The following is a 23,490-nucleotide window of genomic DNA, read 5'->3' on the forward strand; positions in this document are numbered from 1 at the left end:
GTCTGCAAACTTAATGATGGTGTTGGAGTCGTGCCTGGCCATGCAATCGTGGGTGAACAGGGAGTACAGGAGGGGACTGAGCACGCACCCTTGGGGGACTCCAGTGTTATGGATCAGCGTGGCAGATGTGTTGCTACCTACCCTCACCACCTGGGGGGCAGCCAGTCAGGAAGTCCAGGATCCAGTTGCAGAGGGAGGTGTTTAGTCCCAGGATCCTTAGCTTAGTGATGAGCTTTGAGGGTACTATGGTGTTGAACGCTGAGCAGTAGTCAATGAATAGCATTCTCACATAGGTGTTCCTTTTGTCCAGGTGGGAAAGGGCAGTGTGGAGTGCAATAGAGATTGCATCATCTGTGGATCTGTTTGGGCGGTATACAAATTGGAGTGGGTCCTAGGGTTTCTGGGATAATGATGTTGATGTGAGCCATTACCAGCCTTTCAAAGCACTTCATGGCTACGGACGTGAGTGCTACGGGTCTGTAGTCATTTAGGCAGGTTGCCTTCGTGTTCTTGGGCCCATGGACTATGGTGGTCTGCTTGAAACATGTTGGTATTACAGACTCAGTCAGGGACATGTTGAAAATGTCAGTGAAGACACCTGCCAGTTGGTCAGCACATGCCCGGAGCACACGTCCTCGTAATCCGTCTGGCCCTGCAGCCTTGTGTATGTTTACCTGTTTAAAGGTCTTACTCACGTCGGCTACAGAGAGCGTGATCACACAGTCGTCCGGAACAGCTGATGCTCTCATGCGTGCCTCAGTGTTGCTTGCCTCGAAGCGAGCATAGAAGTGATTTAGCTCGTCTGGTAGGCTCGTGTCACTGGGCAGCTCGCGGCTGTGCTTCCCTTTGTAGTCTGTAATAGTTTGCAAGCCCTGTCACATAAGACGAGCTTCGGAGCGGGTGTAGTATGATTCAATCGAGCCCTGTATTGACACTTTGCTTGTTTGATGGTTCGTTGCAGGGCATAGCAGGATTTCTTATAAGCTTCCGGGTTAGAGTCCCGCACCTTGAAAGCGGCAGCTCTACCCTTTAGCTCAGTGCGAATGTTGCCTGTAATCCATGGCTTCTGGTTGGGGTATGTACGTACAGTCACTGTGGGGACGACGTCCTCGATGCACTTATTGATAAAGCCAGTGACTGATGTGGTGTACTCCTCAATGCCATCGGAAGAATCCCGGAACATGTTCCAGTCTGTGCTAGCAAAACAGTCCTGTAGTTTAGCATCTGCTTCATCTGACCACTTTTTTATAGACCAAGTCACTGGTGCTTCCTGCTTTAATTTTTGCTTGTAAGCAGAAATCAGGAGGATAGAGTTGTGGTCGGATTTACCAAATGGAGGGCGAGGGAGAGCTTTGTACGCGTCTCTGTGTGTGGAGTAAAGGTGATCTAGAATGTTTTGCCCTCTGGTTGCACATTTAACATGTTGATAGAAATTAGGTAGAACTGATTTAAGTTTCCCTGCATTAAAGTCTCCGGCCAATAGGAGCGCCGCCTCTGGGTGAGTGGTTTCCTGTTTGCTTATTTCCTTATACAGCTGACTGAGTGCGGTCTTAGTGCTAGCATCTGTCTGTGGTGGTAAATAAACAGCCACGAAAAGTATAGCTGAAAACTCTCTAGTAGTGTGGCCTGCAATTTATCACAATATACTCTACAACAGGCGAGCAAAATCTTAGAGACTTCCTTAGATTTTGTGCACCAGCTGTTGTTTACAAATATTCACAGACCGGCCCCCCTCGTCTGCTGTTCTATCTTGCCGGTGCAGCGTATATCCCGCCTGCTGAGTATCCATGTCGTCATTCAGCCACGATTCCGTGAAACATAGGATATTACAGTTTTCGATGTCCCGTTGGTAGGATATTCGTGATCGTACCTCGTCTAATTTATTGTCCAATGATTGCACGTTGGCGAGTAATATTGACGGTAACGGCAGCTTTCCCACTCGCCGTCGGCGGATCCTAACGAGGCATCCCGCTTGGTGTCCTCTGTGCCTGCATTTCTTCCTCTTGCAAATAACTGGGATGTCGGCCTTGTCGGGTGTTAGGAGTGTGTCCTGTGCGTCCTGCTTATTGAAGAAAAAATCTTTGTCCCTTGAGTGATGACACCGCTTCATGAATCTGTGCTTGGTGGATGCCAGGAGAACACTACCTGCCCGAATGCATAGTCGCAACTGTAAAGTTTGGTGAAGGAGGAATAAGGGTCTGGAGCTGTTTTTCATGGTTTGGGTAAGGCCCCTGATTTCCAGTGACGGGAAATCTTAACGCTACAGCATACCATGACATTCTACACGATTCTGTGCTTCCAACTTTGTGGCAACAGTTTTGGAAGGCCCTTTCCTGTTTCAGCATGCCCCCATGCACAAAGCGAGGTCCATGCAGAAATGGTTTGTCGAGGTTGGTGTGGAAGAACTTGACTGGCCTGCACAGAGCCCTGACCTCAACCCCATCAATCACCTTTGGGATGAATTGGAACACTGAGTATGAGCAAGACCTAATCGCCCAACATCAGTGCCTGACCTCACTAATGCTCTTGTGGCTGAATGGAAGCAAGTCCTTGCAGCAATGTTCCAACATCTAGTGGAAAGCCTTTCCAGAAGAGTGGAGGCTGTTTTAGCAGCACAGGGGGGGACCAACTCCATATTAATGACCATTATTTTCGAGTCAGATGTTTTAGGAGCATACTTTTGGTCATGTAATATATGTGTACTTGAATATAAAGTTGAATCCCCTCTTCTCTTAAAATGAACCATTAATATGATTATGACGATTATTATACGATAATTGTGCTAGCCCTACTCCAAACACAAGTTTGCTAACGGCAGCTGTTTTGCTGGTTAAACAAAGGTTAGCGATGTGTTAATGTCCAAGTCAAGAAAGCTTGCCAGCAGCTGACCTTTTTTTACAAGAAGCACTTGTGCGCCTAAGTTAAAAGATTTAGGAGCACACAAAGAAATGTAGGAGAACAATAAGGAGGTAACAGGCTGTTTTCTTTGTAGTAAAGGCACAAGCATGACGATCATGAATCTGCCCTCAGTGTATTCTCCATGTCACTCGGGCTGTGGTACAGTGAAGTAATCATTGCAACAATTATCACCTGGGTGATTTTTTTAAAATAAAAATAAAAATGTCAGATCTCACAGCAAATTATTTGGGCGGATATGCGAGTAAAATGGAGGCAATGTAGAGCCCTGAGCCAGCGTATTCGCTGGTGCTTTTTCAAAGCCTACTGTCAGATACTCCAGTGAGTGTACCTTTCTACTGTAGGTTTGTAATTCAAAATAATTTTTGTCCTATTGTTGCTGGTAATATTCATAAAAACATTTAAATTAAACAGAAAAGTGGCAATTGGCTCTCTTTCTCTCTCTCTCTCTCTCTCTCTCTCTCTTTCTCACACACACACACACAATCACTCTCCACGATTGACACGGCTTTGTCATTTCCATCCAATCTCCTTGACTTCCTAGTGACAGATGTCGGCAATTTCAATTCACCCCCGTCCGTCCGTCGTCGTCCCCGTCCCCTCACCTCACAGATAGTCCCTGGGGGCTAAAGTGTGTGTTTCTGTGTGTGTCTGTGTGTTTCAGTCATGTCTGCGTTACATTTCAGACAATTTTATTTGCTAACTTTGCAGCTTCTCTTGCCAGTGGCAACTCACTCCATGACACTTGCAATTTTACAGTCCTGACTAGGGGAAGCCATTACTATAATTGGTGGTGGGGTTTAGGGGTTTAGGGCATGACAGAGTCCAGACAGGGACTAGAACCCATGACCTATAGGCCTGAAGGAGCTCTGTTCTCTATCCATTATCCTCAGCTATCAAAGAGGGAGTCCTCGCTCACTCTTTTTAAATAATGTGTGTGTTTGAGTGTGTGTGCGTGTGTGTGTGCGCGCATTAGTGTGTGTGTGTGTGTACAGAGAGAAAAGGATGTGACGGATGCGGTTTCACACAGAGAAGGCTTTGTCACCTTGGACGAGCAGAGAAGTGATGGCAAAGTGCCGACTCCATTTTGTCATGTCCTATAAGGGAAACATGGAGCAAAGTCATGCCACACACACATCATGCCACATAGTGCCCCAGGTCGAGCCATTACACATCCACCTATTACCCTGGTGTACCACGCTGACAGGACAGGGAGGTACAAGGGCAAAGTTACCCAGCATGGCCTGCTAAACCTCACAGAAGTTGTTGATTTCAACTCACAGAGTTATTATAATTCTAAACCAATACACTGTTTAATTGCTGTATAACTGATGCCTGTTAATACAGTACACTATCTTCAATCGACTGGTTTTGCATTTTTCCCACAGTTTTCCGAACAGCTGCACTGTAGAGTTCACTGTCTGTGATGCTTATTAATCCACAGTATGGAGTGAAGGGTAAATCAATGCTCTACAGTAGCTGCAGGCTGCACGCTCACATCCATTGACTCATGGATGAATATTCATGTCCTGCAGTTTGGTTGACACAGACAGCAGGGATGGGACATCATTTAGGGCTGAGAGGGACGACTCTTCTCATGGCAACCAGCCATCCAGTCCTGCACCTCTCTGGGGGGCTTCTGTGAGGATGGGGGAGAGAGGTGAGATGGAGATGGAGGGAGAGGTGTGTGTAAGAGAGAGGTAGAGGTGAGAGAGAGAGGTAAGATGGAGGTAACGGAGAGAGATGGAGGGAGAGGTGTGTGTAAGAGAGAGGTAGAGGTGAGAGAGAGAGGTAAGATAGAGGTAACGGCGAGAGATGGAGGGAGAGGTATGTGTAAGGGAGGGAGAGAGAGAGAAAATTAGAAACAAGGTGAGAGTGAGAGAAAACGGTAGGAATCGTGTGAGAGAAGAAATGCAGTGATAGGAAGAGAGAGAGGACGAGACAGGGATATGGACAGTAGAGAAGCGAAAGGTAAGGAAGAGTGAGGGAGTGATAGAAAGAGAGAGGGAGGAAGAGCAGAGTGATTGAAGTCACGGTAGTCAGGGGGTACTTCTGCTCTGCTTGTCCCAGTGTTCATCTGCCGCTGAGACTCATGGGAGAGGGAGTTAGTGTGGGACTGCCTCTAGGGCCAAACACACGGAGCTCGCTCTATCACTGTCTGTCTGCATCACACAGACACAGACACACACACACACACACACACACACACACACACACACACACACACACACTGAGCTGCTCAGTAGAGTAAACCTAAACTGTGATAATCTCTTCTGAATATTAGCACTGCTATTTCCCAGTCTCTCTCTCTCTCTCTCTCTCTCTCTCCATCTATTCCTCTCTGTCAGTGAAACATCAGTCAGGGCCAGCTATGCGCTCATCGCTGAAGAGGGAGGGGAGGGAGTATGTTTCATTAAAGTAGTTCGATGTGGAGCCTCGTGCCCTCGTGCTGCGCTGCCCTGAGGGTACCCTCTCTCTCTCTCTCTCTCTCTCTCTCGCTCTCTCCTGATCTCTTTTGCTCTCTCTCACTCTATCTCTATATATATTTCTCTCTCGCTTTCTCTCTCTATATATATATATATATTTCTCTCTCTCTCCCCCTCTCTCACTCTCTTCCGGTTAGCGGGCTAAGTTGGTCAGTGCAGTAAAGTGAGCCAGGCTGTCCCCCGGTCACGCAGACCCAGACGTACACGTGCAACACTATTGCCAGCCACACACACTCCTCTCCAGCGGCCAGGAAGTAGTGAGTGTTCTCTATGCTGAAAAATCTGATTCAGTAATAATGCTAGCCCATATAAAAGAGATCAGGATGATTATCTATGCAGGGAAAACTTACAGCTCACATACCAACAAGCTTTCTCTCTTTTCTGGCCTCTTTCTCACTTACACACACACACACACACACACACACACACACACACACACACACAATTGTTTTAAGGACAAACTCAATCTTTTCAAGTGTTCTTGTGTAGATACATAGTGGGAGGAGAGAGTCATTCAAGGTAAACAGGGCTCCCACACAGAGAGAGTTAACCAGTGTGATTGACAGGTGAAGAGACGATCGGAAAACCTTTGAAAGGATATATTTGTTCAAGGATGGATATCCTTTGTTCTAATCTCAGGGGGATTCTAGCAATGGCTAATACAGCAAAAGCAATCACTGTCGCTGAGCAGACATGAATTGGCTAAGTACAGCAGAGACTAGAGGAAGAGAAGGCCTGTCTGGATGTCTTATCATTCAGTATCAAACAACATCTTGGCAAAGGCCTAGTTCTGTCCCGTATAACTACCTCCATTTACTGTTCCATTATTACAGAAGTTGTACCAGAATACTATCATTCTCTTCAATGTACCTCAATAGTTACCACTTACTCAGAAAGCACTGTAAGTCTGAAAACAAGAAGGTACTCTGATATTATCATTGATATTGTAGGTTTAGTTTTTCAATATCGGCCCCCAGATGCCAGTTTGACTAACATCTTGTGGGACCTTTTATATACTGCCTGCCTCCTCCATCCTTTTATAAACGGGACGCAAAGAGCAATCTGGCCCAGCCTTTTACAGGCTCACATAAATAAAGGCCACTCGATACCTGGAGTAGTGCCAGTCTGCCATGGACTGTCTGAGTCTACAGCAGGCAGGCAGATAGTAGTGCAGTCAGTCACTGTGGGTTACACTGACCCCCAGAGGACAAGACTGGTACTGCACAATCATAAAAGACTCATAGGGCAGGGATCATCAACTAGATTCAGCCGTGGGCCGATTTGTTCTTGAACGGATGGTCTGGGTGGCGGAAAATAATTACAAATAATTTGTAGACTCCAAATTGACCGCAAGAAGTCAAAACATATATAATATTTGACTAAAACATAATCATTTCAATACTTTTTTTGTGTACGATCACGTGTTTCTCAATTATGCGTGGGAATACTTGGGAACAGATTTTCCAAATTAAAATCACTTGGAGCGAATTTCCTTTTGTTTTTACAGTCTTTTATGACCAACAATGAAAATGCACATTTTTGGCTCAGAAAACTTTGAGGCTACCAGTTGGGGAACCCTGTCATAGAGGATAGCTGCTCCTATATGCATTGTTAACGACATTATCGTTGACATTCAATTTCATTCACTTGTTGTTTGATGGCTAAAGTAAAAACAGTGATTAAAGCATCTGGATGTAAATGACGATAATAAAATGGTAGTTTATGACGTTAGATTAAAACGCTATCGATAAACTATGATTGGTGTGTATGTTCTCTGACCGTATAGGGTACTGTGTGAGTTTCGGTGGTGGTCCTTTAGGTTCAGAGAAGAAAAGGTAGATTGTTTAGAATCATTTTACACAACGTTTTCTTCATCCTTACAGGCTGCTGAAGTGGAAAAGACAGTAGAATATAGTCCTAAAATACTACTCAGCTGTAGGCGTTGAATATGTATATTTTTAATAGCCGAGTGATGTGCCGAATCCGTTTCTCCCGATCGCCTGAGGGGGTCTGAACACTCTGTGTTCTCTCATTATGCCCGGCTCCCTGTCTCCAGGGTGATTTGTCACCACGGAGACTCTCGGCGTGGCAACAGCTGTTTGTAGAGCAGGGATGAGTTGATGAGGTTCAACAGACAGACAGGAGAATATTTATAGCTACATCTGCGTGGCAGGTACCTACAGTCAGGAAGAGAGGGCAAGGAGTGTTTGTGTGTGTGTGCATGTGTGTGTGTCTGTGTGTTTGTCTGTGTCTGTTTATCTAACAGCAAGTATACCTTGGCCCATCCATATATTACGTCTCTGTGTAAACGTATAAACTTACCCTAACCCCATACTCATTCTCACTATGAAAGATGTAAAGATCAGCTATCGAGATAATGTGTGTTTATACTTTATTCCCATGGCCATCTCTTTTAGTAATCTCTCTTTGTAAAAGCAATGTTTCTAATCAGTGCACAAACTGGAGCAGAGTTCCATCAGAAGCTTAGGTACAGAGACAGGGACTGTGACCGGGGAAGAATTGGCGTAAGGGTTTGGGTGAGGTTGGGGTGAGGCCCAAAGGCCGCTGGTCACTGACATGCTGCCATGGGGTTTTCTCCTTTCTCTGTCATGCCAGTTTGTCTCAGTGAGATGTCTTGGGTGCATGTTCCTACTAGGCTGTGAGTAACGATGATGGGTTGGAACTCCGCTACAGCTCAACTGTAACTCAACCAAATGAAATAGCACACCCTTTTATCAGACTTCTTGATTGTGCGGAAACCATTTTTTTTGTTTTGTGGCCTGTATCATTGTATTTGTAGTAAAGTAGAGTATGTTGTTATTTAACGCCTCTCTCTTTCTCTCTCTCCTCTCTCTCTTTCTCTCTCTCCTCTCTCTCCCTCAGCGGTGATAGTACCAGATGGAGGTGGAGAGAAGGCCTGTCTGGGTCTGGGTGATGATCTAGGCAGTGATGAAGACCTGTATGAAGAGTTCCGCAGCTCCGGACATCGCTGTGGACACCCAGGGGGAGGTGGAGAACAACTGGCCATAAATGAGGTAGACTTTTGTTTTGTCTGCCTGCCTGTCTGAATGTCTCTCTCTCTCTCTCTCTCTCTCTCTCTCTCTCTCTCTCTCTCTCTCTCGTCTCTCTCTCTCTCTCTCTCTCTCTCTCTCTCTCTCTCTCTCTCTCTCTGTCTCTCTCTCTCTCTCTCTCTCTCTCTGTCTCTCTCTCTCTTTCTCTCTCTCTCTGTCTGTCTCTCTCTCTCTCTCTCTCTCTCTCTCTCTCTCTCTCTCTGTCTCTGTCTCTGTCTCTGTCTCTGTCTCTGTCTCTCTCTCTCTCTCTCTCTCTCTCTCTCTCTCTCTCTCTCTCTGTCTGTCTGTCTGTCTGTCTGTCTGTCTGTCTGTCTGTCTGTCTGTCTGTCTGTCTGTCTGTCTGTCTGTCTGTCTGTCTGTCTGTCTGTCTGTCTGTCTGTCTGTCTGTCTGTCTGTCTGTCTGTCTCTCTCTTTCTCTCTCTGTCTGTCTCTCTCTCTCTCTCGTCATCTCTCTCTCTACTCGCTGTCTGACTTGCTGCATTGCACACAAATAAACACACGTACGCACGCACGCACACACGGACGTGCGCACGCACACACACACACACCACAGGTATTACATAATGTGTTAGAAACATTCATTCAATAGTCAACATGGATGGAGGTAGAAAGGTATGACGAGCAATGGGACCCAGTCTTAGCACGGTGATGAAAATGGCCTCTGTGGCAGGAGAGAGAGGAGCGAGGGGCTGTAAACACAGGAGAGAGCAGGGAATGCTGGGTTAGGGTCTTGTTGCTGTGGTTACCCGTTCAGGGCTGTGATGTATGACACCATAGAAATACGATCTCTAGAACAGCTCAGGATAAGGTCCGGTTTCCCACTCACAGATTAAGACTAGGGCTGGACTAAAAAGTATGATCAATGGAGAACATGGAAATAGCTTTCAAGCCCAGGATTAAAATGAATCTGTGTCCGGGAGTATAATTTTCAGAGAAATGTGCACGTTAATGAATAATTTCTCATCATGTTGGAAGGTCTACTCCACACATTACAAGCTGAACATTTTAGTGGCCCCCTCTTGACAGTGGCAAGATATTTTTTATGTTTTACAGTTAATTGCATGCAATTCTACACATTTGCCATGGGGTGTAGAGAAAATGTTGCAGATTGAAAGCAAATTTCCTGCAATTCTACTCATTTTGCCATGGGGCGGAGAGAAGATTTTGCAATTTTATAACTAATTTCATGCAATTCTACTCATTTTGCCATGGGGCGGGTAGTAAAATGAGCTGTTTTGACACATGCGTCGAATACAACTAGTTTAGACGTTACAATGAACTGCTTGCATACGAGCTCTTCCCAACAATGCAGAGTTAAAAAAAAATGAAATAGTAACACAAGAGGAATAAAATAAAATACATAAGAATGAAGCTATATATAAGGAGTACCAGTACCAGATCAATATGCAGAGGTACAAGGTATTTGAGGTAGATAGTGTGTGTACATAAAGGGTAAATTGACTAGGCATCAGGATAGATAAAAATAAGAGTAAAATAAAGAACAGAGTAGCAGCAGCAAATGATGAGTGTAAAAGTGTGTGTGTAATGTGTAATGTGTACAGTGCCTTCAGAAAGTATTCACACACCTTGACTTTTTCCAAATCGTGTTGTGTTACAGCCTGTATTTAAAATGGATTAAATTGAGATGTATTTTCGCTGGCCTACACACAATACCCCATCATGTCAAACTGGAAATCTGTTTTTAGACATTTTTACAAATTAATTATAAATGAAAAGCTGAAATGTATTGAGTCAATAAGTATTCCACCCCTTTGTTATGGCAAGCCTAAATAAGTTCAGGAGTAAACATTTCCTTAACAAGTCAAATAATAAGTGACTACCTCATCTCTGTACACCACACATACAGTTATCTGGTCTAGCAGTGAATTTCAAACACAGATTCAACAACAAAGACCAGAGAGGTTTTCCAATGCCTTGAAAAGAAGGCCACCTATTGGTAGATGGGTATAAAAAAAATCCCTATGAGCATTGTGCAGTTATTAATTACACTTTGGATGGTGTATCAATACACCCAGTCACTACAAAGATACAGACGTTCTTCCTAACTCAGTTGCCGTAGAGGAAGGAAACCGCTCAGGGATTTCACCATGAGGCCAATGGTAACTTTAAAACAGTTACAGAGTTTAATGGCTGTGAGAAAAGTGAGGATGGATCAACAACATTGTAGTTACTCCACGATACTAACCTAATTGATAGAGTGAAAAGAAGGAAGCCTCTACAGAATGCATCCTGTTTTCCAGAAGGCACTAAAGTAATACTGCAAAAAATGTGGCAAAGCAATTGACTTTATGTCCATTATAGAAAGTGTTATGTTTGGGGCAAATACAATACAACACATTACTGAGTAAAACTCGCCATATTTTCAAGCATAGTGCTGGCTGCATCATGTTGTGGGTATGCTTGTAATCGTTAAGGACTGGGGAGTTTTTCAGGATTAAAAAATAAATGGAATGGAGCTAAGCACAGGCAACATCCTAGAGGAAAACCTGGTTCAGTCTGCTTTCCACCAGACACTGAGAGGTGAATTCGACTTTCAACAGGACAATAATCTAAAACACAAGGCCAAGTCTACACTGAATTTACTTATCAAGAAGACAGTGAATGTTCCTGAGTGGCTGAGTAACAGTTTTGACTTAAATCTGCTTGAAAATCTATAGCAAGACCTGAAATAGTTGTTTAGTAATGATCAATAACCAGTGTGACAGAGCTTGAAGGATTTAGAAAAGAATAATGGGTAAATGTTGCACAATCCAGGTGTGGTGAAAGCCCTTTGAGACTTACCCAGAAAGACTCACGGCTGTAATCAGGGGTGTGAATTCTTTTGTAAATGAGATATTTCTGTATTTCATTTTCAATACATTTGCAAAGATTTCTAAAAACATGTTTTCACTTTGTTATTATGGGGTATTGTGTCTATTCAATCAATTTTGAATTCAGGCTGTAACACAACAAAATGTGGAATAAGTCAAGGGGTATGAATACTTTCTTAAGGCCCTGTATGTATTACAAGTCTTCACTGGTCCAAAAAGTTGGACCCGTTCCAAAATGGACCTGTGGATCTGTTGGGGGCAGTATCCTTATTAGAGTGGGTCTGGGATGATGGTGTTGATGTGTGTCATGACCAGCCTTTCAAAGCACTTTATATTTACAGATGTGAATGCTACAGGGTGATGGTCATTTGGTCAGTTTCAAACATGTTGAGATTACTGGCTGGGACAAGGATAGATTGAAAATGTCTGTGAAGACACCTGCCAGCAGGTCCGGCGCATGCTTTAGGAAACGCGCCCTGGTATTCAGTCTGGCCTGATCGCTTTGTGATTGTTAACCTGTTTAAACGTTTTGCTCATATCGGCTTCAGAGAGCGAGATCACACAATCATCCGGGAAAAACAGGGGCTTTCACGCAAGGCACATTGTTACAAGCGAAGATAAAAGGTATTTAGCTCGTTTGGGAGTTCTGCATCGCTGGGCAACTCACGTCTGGGTTTCCCTTTGTAATCTGTTATCGTCTGCAAGCCCTGCCACATACGACGAGCGTCGGAGCCGGTGTAATAGAATTCCACCTTCCTCCTATAGACTGACTAACAAAATCAATGCCCCCCGCTCAGCACTAGCTGGCTGCTAGTGCTGAGCGATTAACCTGAATGTCGGTTATTTTATTGTTTTTTAAACAACTAATTGACCGACATAGGTTCAATTATTTGAATTTCATTTATATTAAAAAAAAATCTGTGAGTTTAATGCGCACATTGCACAGTTTCTCTAGAGAGAAATCAGATCCAGCCTGAACTGTGAAATGTAGAAGGGAATTGTAGTTTCTCTAGAGAGAAATCAGATCCAGCCTGAACTGTGAAATGTAGAAGGGAATTGTAGTTTCTCTAGAGAGAAATCAGATCCAGCCTGAACTGTGCGATTTAGTAAGGAGTTGCAGTTTCCAACATAGCCAATATTCTACGTAGTTTAGTGCATAAAACGTGGTCATTAACTACAATAACCATAATCCCATTGCACATCTACTTGTCCGGTCTGTGTCTGCTACGGAAGAGACAGAAGATTGCGTTATCTTGAGGGGGTATAGAGAGCAGTTGTTGCTTCACGAGGTGTCTCTACCTGAAAATGCATGATCAAAGTGATTGATAGTTGGTATTCAGCAGTCCTAAAAGTATGCCTTATTTACTTAGAAGATTTTATCAGGCAGCATAGGCAACAGAACTATAGAGATGATGACCTGGAATGAAATAATACGATCATTAAATAACACAAATATAATATACACAACAACCTGAAATATTTTTGTAAAGTAAAGTGATGGTTAATAAGTGATCAGCAGTAATGGACAGTCACTACCATCACGGGACTTATTGTTTTATTCTGTGTTCTTACAGCGTTCAACCCACATATTGCATTTCATGTTAAAAAAAAAAATACAAAAACCGAAATAAAAAAACATGATCATTTTTTCATAATCGAACCGAAACCGAACCGACCTCAAAAAGCACTAATCGCTCAAACTAATTTAGCAATCCAAAACGTTTTATCTGACATGGGCTTATTGACTGATTATCAGTGATTGACATAACAAGAGATAAACTGCTGATGCACAACCACATTTAGAAATTGCATCTTTTGTGTTCTACTATTCTAACTCTGAACAGTAAATTGAGATCCAGACTGAGTTCCTAAAATAAATACAAATAAAAGGCCTTCTATGTAGTAGACTGTCTAAATTAGTCGGAGTGAGGTCGCCTTGCTCATCATATTCTGTTTAGTTGAGTGGATACGGGCGGCTGCAGTAAATACTGTAGGTCTGTTTGGGTACACCTGGGTATCCAGGTCAGAGAGAAGAGAAAGAGAAAGAGCGAGAGAATAGAGAGAAAGGGACCGGGGGAGGGGGGAGAGAGTTGGAGAATCCAATAATTTCATCAAGTCAGTGATTGTATGTTAATTAATTGGCTAAAATAGCAGTATGATAATCCTGTATAATAATCCGATGCATTAATCCCGTTCTCTCCTGTTTTAATCAGACATATTAAGTCTGTGAGTGACGGGCCAACCATCAGCTGATGAGGCTAATAAATTCTAGGCAGCTCACACTCACACGCGCACACACACACGCAGCCCACATACCCCCTCCCTTCCCTCACACACAGTCTATTATTCTGCATCCTCCTGCTCCCTCCTTCCCCTCCTCCCTCTCCCCATCCCCCACCCTCCCTGGGGTTGCTAAGGCCCTCCTCATCCACTCTGGTATCCAGGATACGGAGACACACTCAGCCGCCTGATTGGCTGCTCGCAGTAGGAAGGTTAAAAAAAAGAAAGAAAGAAAAAAAAACTGCGATCCAGGGAGTTGGATGGATGGTTGTGCTAGTGTAGCTTCAGGCAGACCCCAGCACCATTTTAGCTTCAGAGTACACTTAAAAGGGAGCGCAAGAGAGGGAGGGAGAGAGAAAGAGAGAGGGAGATAAAGGGAAAAGAGCTGCCATGTTAGAGGAGCACAAATAGCTGTGTGGACGTAACCCAGATACGGGACGAGGAACGACAGAAGAGGACGGAGGACAAGAAAAACTAAAGGAGGTGGAGGGGAAATGAGGATTGTATTAAGAAAGATGCAGCATCATCTCTACCTCACATCCTGACAAGACGAAGAAATAGCGAAGACGGCGAGAGGAAGAGAGAGAGAGGGAGAGAGGGAGAGAGAGAGAGGGAGAGAGAGGACGTGGAAAACAGGGAGGGAGAGAGAAGAGGGGACTGCTCAGACACAGGCAGCAAGGCGTCGCAGTGAAGCGGAACGAGGGGAGCCTGGCGGAGAGAAGAGGAAGAGAGAGGCGGAGGACAGGCCGGCTGGCTAGTGAAGGAGGAGAAGAAGAGGGGGAGAGAGACGGACAGGGGGGGAGGGGTGAGGGCCCTGCCGGGGCCTACGTGATGGCTCGCGGTGGTGGTGCTCACCGCGCCCGGCAGCGTTTGGGCTACCTCAACACATTGCTGCGCTGCAACCTCCACCCAGAGACTCAGAAGGTGGTGGTTTTCATGATCATGATGCTGCTCGTCATCATCAACGTAGTGCTCATGTTCCTCCTGGCCTTCTAGTAGAGAGACACACACGCCGACGTCACACACACACACACACACACACACGCCGCGTATCGACGATCAAGGAAGACAGAGAGGAGGAAGAGAGGAGGAGGAGAGAGGGAGGATTCCCTGGTGGAGAGTTGGGGGTACAGCTGTGGATGGGAGTCCAGGATAAAAGGACGAGACCACAGGTAAAGCCGAGCAGTGGATGAGCTAGACTGGGTAGATGATAGGACCACTATGCTGCTGCTGCTTAGCCCAGAGATTGTGTCGGACGGGTTAGCCAGCGTGCACCATGGGGGTTGTTGACAAACCGTGGACGGTAGCAAATATTCTGTCTTGTACATTTTGAACATTTTTGGTCTGTAGTTCAGTGTTTTTCTATGCCTGTGTTGTGAATGTGTGAGAAGAAGAACCGGCTGTGTTTGTTATTTGTGTATGTTTGTGTTATTTATGTGTCTGAACATAATCCATTTCTCTGTTGTTGGGTCTATTCTTAACAATATGGTGTTGAACGTTGAGAATATGTGGGTTATTGCTTGAAGGATAATTGGTCCTGTGTGAATTTACAGAATGCGTTTTGTATAGGCCACTGTTTAGCACCAGTTGTGTGCTAAACATGAGATCTCTATGAGATATATGTAGGTTACAATGTTTAACATGTACAGTTGAAGTCGGAAGTTTACATACACTTAGGTTGGAGTCATTAAAACTTGTTTTTCAACCACTCCACAAATGCCTTGTTAACAAACTATAGTTTTGGCAAGTCGGTTAGAACATCTACTTTGTGCATGACACAAGTCATTTTTCCAACAATTGTTTACAGACAGATTATTTCACTTGTAATTCACTGTATCACAATTCCAGTGGGTCAGAAGTTTACATGCACTACATGGCTTTACAAGTTTACATGGCTTTAGAAGCTTCTGAAAGGCTAATTGACATAATTTGAGTCAATTGGAGGTGGTCCTGTGGATGTATTTCAAGGCCTACCTTCAAACTCAGTGCCTCTGCTTGACATCATGGGAAAATCTAAATAAATCAGCCAAGACCTCAGAAAACAAATTGTAGACCTCCACACGTCTGGTTCATCCTTGGGAGCAATTTCCAAATGCCTGAAGGTACCATGTTCATCTGTACAAACAAATGTACGCAAGTATAAACACCATGGGACCACGCAGCCTACATACCGCTCAAGAAGGAGACGCATTCTGTCTCCTGGAGATGAACGTACTTTGGTGCGAAAAGTGCAAATCAATCCCAGAACAACAGCAAAGGACCTGGTGAAGATGTTGGAGGAAACAGGAACAAAATCTATATCCACAGTAAAACGAGTTCTATATCGACATAACCTGAAAGGTCACTCAGCAAGGAAGAAGCCACTGCTCCAAAACCGCCATAAAAAAGCAGACTACAGTTTGCAACTGCACATGGGGACAAAGATCGTACTTTATGGAGAAATGTCCTCTGGTCTGATGAAACCAAAATAGAACTGTTTGGCCATAATGACCATTGTTATGTTTGGTGGAAAAAGGGGGAGGCTTGCAAGCCGAAGAACACCATCCCAACCGTGAAGCATGGGGGTGGCAGCATCATGTTGTGGGGCTGCTTTGCTGCAGGAGGGACTGGTTTACTTCCCAAAATAGATGGCATCATGAGGCAGGAAAATGATGTGGATATATTGAAGCAACATCTAAAGACATCAGTCAGAAAGTTAAAGCTTGGTCGCAAATGGGTCTTCCAAATTGACAATGACCCCAAGCATACTTCCAAAGTTGTGGCAAAATGGCTTAAGGACAACAAAGTCAAGATATTGGAGTGGCCATCACAAAGCCCTGACCTCAATCCTGTAGAAAATGTGTGGGCAGAACTGAAAAAGCTTGTGCGAGCAAGGAGGCCTACAAACCTGACTCAGTTACACCAGCTCTGTCAGGAAGAATGGGCCAACATTCACCCAACTTATTGTGGGAAGCTTGTGGAAGGCTACCCAAAACGTTTGACCCAAGTTAAACAATTTAAAGGCAATGCTACCAAATACTAATTGAGTGTATGTAAACTTCTGACACACTGGGAATGTGATGAAAGAAATAAAAGCTGAAATAAATCAATCTCTCTACTATTATTCTGACATTTCACATTCTTAAAATAAAGTGGTGATCCTAACTGACCTAAGACAGGGAATTGTTACTTGGAATAAATGTCAGGAATTGTGAAAAACTGAGTTTAAATGTATTTGGCTAAGGTGTATGTTAACTTCTGACTTCAACTGTATATAATCGTCATACAGTGGAAGGAAGCATGTGGATGATCCATGTGGTTTGGTCAGGTGTGTGTTTACCGCTTGGCTGCTCTCGCTAGGGTTCAGCTGCACAGAGCGAGGGGGATCAGCTGTGTGTGTGTGTGTGCGTGTGTGTGTGTGCGTGCGTGCGTGTGTGTGTGTGTGTGTGTGTGTGTGTGTGTGTGTGTGTGTGTGTGTGTGTGTGTGTGTGTGTGTGTGTGTGTGTGTGTGTGTGTGTGTGCGTGCGTGCGTGTGTGTGTGGAGCATTAGGGGCTTGGAGCGTTGCCATGAGGGGTGACGAAGCAGCTCAGGACACAGAGAGGCTGGTTTGAAACGGAGGCAAGGGTGTGATGAGAGGGGCAGTAACAAGGCCGAGAGCTACTGACCAGGAGACTCAGAGAGAAGTGCACTGTTTACATCTACCGCCTGGCAGAGATACACTCACATTACAGTGTGATTTTTTGTTTGGATTCTCCCTCTATGTTCCCCCTCTATACAAACTCATATTGATGTCCCAGTACAGCTAATACTACAATATTTATGTCTTCAACCTGGTTTCTACTCTCTGTGAAGGGAGATATTCTGGTGTTTTGTTGTATAATGATGGCAGGATCAGTAGAGGAGAGAAGAGGCGAGATGGTGGGTGTGTCGCCTAGCAACAGGCCCAAAGACCTCCTCGCCATGACGATGGATCGATGGCAGGACAGACATAGAAATAGACACTTAGTAGATCACCCTAACCAACAGAATAGACGTAGAAATAGAAACACATAGATTACCCTAGCCCCCATAGAACCAACATGGAAAAAAACAGAGATCATGTTCTGGTATCATTTTTCCTCTGCTTGACCTTCTGAAGGCCTAGCCTGCACTTAAGGAGTTACATTATAGTTAGTTAGTTGTGTGGCTTTTTGAGCAATAATACAATTATGACAAGCATCCTTTCCAGAGTGTTGTACTTGCTCATGCTGTAGAAACAGGAGATAGGCTCCTGCCCTATGGGCCATTCCGGCTTTGATAATGCTTACTGCTACTATGGAAGAATGACACAAATGCCCCTCTGACGCCAGCATGATGTTGACGCAGTAATGTGTGTGTGTATATGTGGCAGTGTGAAATACGAGCACTGCAGTACATTTATAAGTAACACAGGCTTTTTAGCTCTCTCTCGTTCTCTCTCGATCTCTCTCTTTCACTCTCTCTCTCTCTCTCTCTCTCTCTCTCTCTCTCTCTGTTTCTCTTTCTATTTCTCTCTTTCTCTCTCCTCTCTCTCCCTCTCTCTCTCACTCCCTCTATCTCCACATCCCTCTCTCTCTCTCTCTCTCTCTCTCTCCCTCTCTATCTCTCTATCTCCACATTGATCTCTGTCAAGCCCCCCTCAGACTCAGTGGCTTGGCTCAGCAGAGCAATCAATGCTTTAGGACCTGTCTCACTTAGCTTATCTAGGGCTGCAATATTATTATGTTGTGTCTGTGCTAAAATGTAGCTTACTGATCAGAAACATTTTTGTTACAAAGTCATCATTTCTGTGTTGAAACAACATTGTGTACATCTTGTGTTGCAAATGTTAAATCATCCCTTGTGTGATGAATGGTATTCTATAGGTTGTTTGTGTCATGTCTTAAAGTCACATGTTCTAGCTGAGTGATCCTGGACAGACCTACTACCTTATAAATCATGCATATCTCTACTCTCCCCATCAGCCACTTTGTCTTCCAGTGATGTTATTGATGTTATTTATAGACTAGCTTCACCTTGTTTTACAAAGTCATCCATGCCGAATGAAGAACGGACAGAGTTTCTCTGGACCACCTGACCAGGGAAACCTCCAGGGCCCCTAGTTAGACCATAACTAGAGTTTTCCCTGGTCAGGAATACAAATGTGGGCCTTAGTAAAGTATTTCAAGCTTGTTCACCGTGTATTACAAATGTTGTACATTTTTTATTATGTCACTGTGAAATCCTCCCATACTGACCTGTGTTGACCTGTCTGTCCCCTCTCCATTTCCCCTCCCCAGCTGATCAGTGATGGCAGCTGTGTGTACGCCGAGGCCCTGTGGGACCATGTCACCATGGACGACCAGGAGTTGGGCTTCAAGGCGGGGGACGTCATCGAGGTAGTGGATGCCACCAACAAGGAGTGGTGGTGGGGACGCATCCTGGACAGTGAGGGCTGGTTCCCAGCTAGCTTTGTTCGGGTAAGAAACTAACTCTCCATATCTCCTATCTCTCTTCTCTCTTTCTCTCACTTTCTCTCTCTCCATCTCTCTGGGAAACTGAAGACAACATCAATGAAATACTCTTTACCTTGCTTATCTTTGATATCTATTATTGCTGCTACAGTATAGGGTTGGATGGGCAGCTAGAGCTGTTGTCAGCAATTCGGGGCATCGTTGAAGCATTAGCTCATTTTAAAGATAAAGATTGTTTTCTTTTTTTTCTGACTTTCTTACATGCTAAATGAATGTTTATACATTTTCTCAGTTGATCCACATAGGTAGCCTAACTGAAAAATAAGACAGTATAAGAAATGTTTGTAGCATCTAAACTGATCCGTTAGTGAGGGTATTCTATAACAATGACCCTTTCTTCTTGGTCCCTGTAGTTGCGTGTGAACCAGGATGAGCCCATGGAGGAGTACCTAGCCCAGCTGGAGGAGGCTGGGGCTGGGGAAGAGGACCGGCCAGGGGTGGGTCTGATCCTGGGACCAGGCCTGCCGTGTAAGGACCAGATGAGGACTAACGTTATCAATGAGATCATGAGCACAGAGAGAGACTACATCAAACACCTCAAAGACATCTGTGAGGTCAGTGAAGTTCCGTTCAGACAACATCACTGTCTGTCTGTAGACCCTTTCCTTTGATACAGGACATTATAGGATTTGCATCAAAAACTCCCGGAAGAATCTGCCTTTTGTCTTCAAGTGTCTCTAAATAACACCAAAATGCATCACACCAGCCTTTGTGCCATCATAACTTGTTAGGAACACAGTTATTCAGACCAGCACACAGTACATTGTATTTCTGAACAATACCACTTCGTCCAATAAGACAACATATATTCTTAAGTTTTAACTTGGTTATTTCTGGGAATTCTTAACATGTAAAATCAGGTATAAGTCTGTTCTACATGTGGTACCATGAGTCTACTGTTCCTCTCTCAGGGTTACATCAAGCAGTGCCGTAAGAGGATAGACATGTTCACAGAGGAGCAACTGCGGTGTATATTCGGCAACATCGAAGACATCTACCGCTTCCAGAAGAAGTTACTGAAAGGTCTGGAGAAGAAGTTCAACAAGGAGCAGCCGCACCTCAGCGAGATCGGATCCTGCTTCCTCGAACACGTGAGTATTGTACAGCACACAACCCACTGTGATTCTTCACCTGACTTCTGTCATATGTGACCGACCGCCTAAATTCTGTCTTATGTAGCAAAATGTGAAATTGTTTTTTTACATTGGATAAAAGTAGAGACTCAGAGCTAGAAAATTATATATCATACACTGCAGTTGAGGAACAATGGGAAAGTAATTCTGCTTTGAAAGTTGTAAACTTGTAACCCCACTTTTGAGTAAATGGCCTTTGAATGTTTTGGTACACCTACTGGAGAGCTCTTCTGTGCTTACAGCTATTTAGCATTGTTCACACCCTTTAAGCCTTAGTCCCACCTATGTCTTTATGGATTCACATGTGAGACCATGTGGTAAACACACGCTATATCAAATAAACACACGCTATATCAAATAAACACACGCTATATCAAATAAACACACACTATATCAAATAAACACACACTATATCAAATAAACACATGCTATATCAAATAAACACACGCTATATCAAAGTTTATTTGTCACATGCACAGGATACAGAAGGTGTAAACGGTACAGTGATAGTACTTGCATAGTAGCAATATCAAAAACAGAAAGTGTCCAGATAAAAATACTTGATAAATATTTGATCGTTATTAGATGACGCTTACCCGACACATTTGTCTAAATTGATGAGTGGATGGGTCACTATTGTCTAGACTTGTACACATGTATATGAAATACAATCGATGGCCGTAATCACCCCCAGACACACCTGGCTAACCTGATGGGTCATGTAATAATCCAGCTGAAGTGGAATCTTATGTTTAGACATGTAGCTAGCTAGGTAGATAGCTAGCTAAGCAATGAACCGGCATAACCCCAACTCATGCTACTACCAATACAAACATTGTCATAGCTGTAGTATGAATCTGCAGGTAGCTAAAGCTAACAAACAGCAAGCTAGCGTTTGCTAGCTAACTAATAGTATTCTTTAACTTGAAAAAATAATGACTTTCTGACAAAATTAGAAACTTACATCTGGAAAATGTAGCGAGACTCTTACCTGTATATATGGATGAATGCTTCACGGCAGACTGGAACCTTTTAACTATTTTTTGTTTGTAGCTACATCTTGTTTGGCCAGCTTTGTGTGAAGTCACTCTGGTTTACACTGACCATGGCATGTGCAGAAATTAGCCCATCACTTTTTCCTACTGATCTGTCGATAGCGCATGCTAAATTCAGGGAATCAATGTTGTTGAGAAAAGTACCAAAGCTTTTGTAGTTATCGATAGTTAACGTTATATCATTCAAAAACGGCATGGTGTAAAGGACTGTCAACACATACTGAACAGCTCACGTTATAGACAGAAGCATGCTACATGGCAGACCAATCCAAACTCATCTCCCGGCATGTCCACCCCATACATTATCTCAACCAATCATGGCTAATGGGAAGGTTCCTGTATTTTTCCATGGCTAAACCAACTAGGCTCGTAATGTTACAACTTTATTCATATTTATGGATGGAATACAAGTTTGTTATTAAGGCACATGAAAGTTCACATGTTCCAGAAGGCATTTCTGACAACAACAAAAAACGCATTTTGATAAAACAAATCTATGTTTACGTTCAAATGCTGCTCCTGTGAACTAGTGACGTGCGGCATACGCCTAGTTTCTTGAAGCTAGTCACATATGGCCTGCATAACGCTACATAATGCTATCATAAACATGACATAGCATGACGTAATAGGGGAAATTAAATCTGCTTAATAGATAATTACCGTATTATTATACACACTTTATGTTGGGGATTCAAGTCAAGCAACCTCTCTAGAGCCCAAACATTCATGTAACATTCCAGCAACCATCAATTTCACCATTTTAAACCCCCATTTTAAACTGCCATGTTAACGTTTCCTGTCTCCTTCTCACCCTCCTCAGCAAACAGACTTCCAGATCTACTCTGAGTACTGTAACAACCACCCCAACGCCTGTGTGCAGTTGTCCAGACTGATGAAGACCAACAAGTATGTGTTCTTCTTCGAGGCCTGTCGTCTGCTCCAGAAGATGATTGACATCTCGCTGGATGGGTTCCTGCTCACGCCCGTCCAGAAGATCTGCAAGTACCCTCTGCAGCTGGCCGAGCTACTGAAATACACCAACCCTCAGCATAGGTAAACACACACACGTGTACTGTGCACACATGCAAAGAGCTGCACGTATTCCTTCTTATCTACCAATTTCTCTCTCTGAAATCGATGAAATTTCTTTCAGAAATCGCGTGACACCGATAGGCTATTAGTTGTGTTTCGTTTTTAAGTCGAAAGTTATTACAAGTCTATCATTAGACTAAAACAATCATGTAAGACCGAGAGGGCCTGATGTGTTTGTCTGTTCTGGGCAACCCAGGGACTATAAGGACGTGGAGGCCGCCTTGAACGCCATGAAGAACGTGGCCAGGCTGATCAACGAAAGGAAGCGGCGCCTGGAGAACATCGACAAGATCGCCCAATGGCAGAGCTCCATAGAGGACTGGGAGGTGAGTAACAGTGCATCAAGGGTAATGGAACAGAATACATGACTAGGGCCAGGAAGTTTTCCTGATCAAGTGACTTGTTCTGGAAAAAACGCTTGATGTCATGTTGCCAGGACATATGGCCCCAGCTATACAACTTTTTTGGGCTGAACAATCTCTGTCTGTCATATGTCTGTAGGCTCTAACAGATGCTTGGTGTGTGTTTGAACATCCTCAGGGAGAAGACATCCTCAGTATGAGTTCAGATCTGATCTTCTCTGGAGAGCTGACAAAAATCTCCCAGCCTCAGGCCAAGAGCCAGCAGCGCATGTTCTTCCTCTTCGACCACCAGATGGTCTACTGCAAAAAGGCGAGCAGCACTGTTAAAATGATTATTATAATGTGGACATGAAGCTGGTAAGGGTTAAGGTTGAGGCTACGGTTGTGATTGAACCGTAATGTGGACATTAAGCTGGGGTTACGGTTAGTTTCCAGGTAGAACGCTTTTGGGTTCCATGTAGGTTTTACATGGAACCTCCAAAAGTTCTACCTGGAACCAAAAAGGCATCTTCAAAGGTTCTCATATGGGGACAGCCAAATAACCATTTTAGGTTCTAGATAGAGTGTAGGGTTAAGTTTATGAAGTGGGTTAGTAGCAATTCTCTCCCCCAAAGGACCATGCTGTACTATAAGGATTAGGGTTAGTAACAGTAATATACACTGCTCAAAAAAATTAAGGGAACACTTAAACAACACAATGTAACTCCAAGTCAATCACACTTCTATGAAATCAAACTGTCCACTTAGGAAGCA

The 23,490-nt window shown here is 43.9% G+C and overlaps 1 protein-coding gene across 5 annotated transcripts in view; it reads left to right on the forward strand.

Annotated features, from left to right (window-relative positions):
• LOC106578470 (rho guanine nucleotide exchange factor 4) overlaps positions 1-23,490 on the forward strand; it is a 161,042-nt gene that overhangs the window by 130,237 nt on the left and 7,315 nt on the right. For 4 of the 5 annotated variants that reach the window (XM_082965623.1, XM_082965625.1, XM_082965624.1 and 1 more), the window contains 7 exons: positions 8,286-8,437; positions 18,862-19,041; positions 19,449-19,649; positions 20,007-20,186; positions 22,104-22,336; positions 22,572-22,701; positions 22,916-23,047. In XM_082965623.1, coding sequence (XP_082821749.1) covers positions 8,286-8,437; positions 18,862-19,041; positions 19,449-19,649; positions 20,007-20,186; positions 22,104-22,336; positions 22,572-22,701; positions 22,916-23,047 — 1,208 coding nt within the window. Of the gene's footprint in view, positions 1-8,285; positions 8,438-13,764; positions 14,757-18,861; positions 19,042-19,448; positions 19,650-20,006; positions 20,187-22,103; positions 22,337-22,571; positions 22,702-22,915; positions 23,048-23,490 lie in introns of those variants that run through there. The other variant, XM_014157297.3, reaches the window with a different exon arrangement.

This window comes from Salmo salar, chromosome 19, assembly GCF_965601325.2.
Source record: "Salmo salar chromosome 19, fSalSal1, whole genome shotgun sequence".
In the NCBI taxonomy this organism is placed as follows: Eukaryota; Metazoa; Chordata; class Actinopteri; order Salmoniformes; family Salmonidae; genus Salmo; species Salmo salar.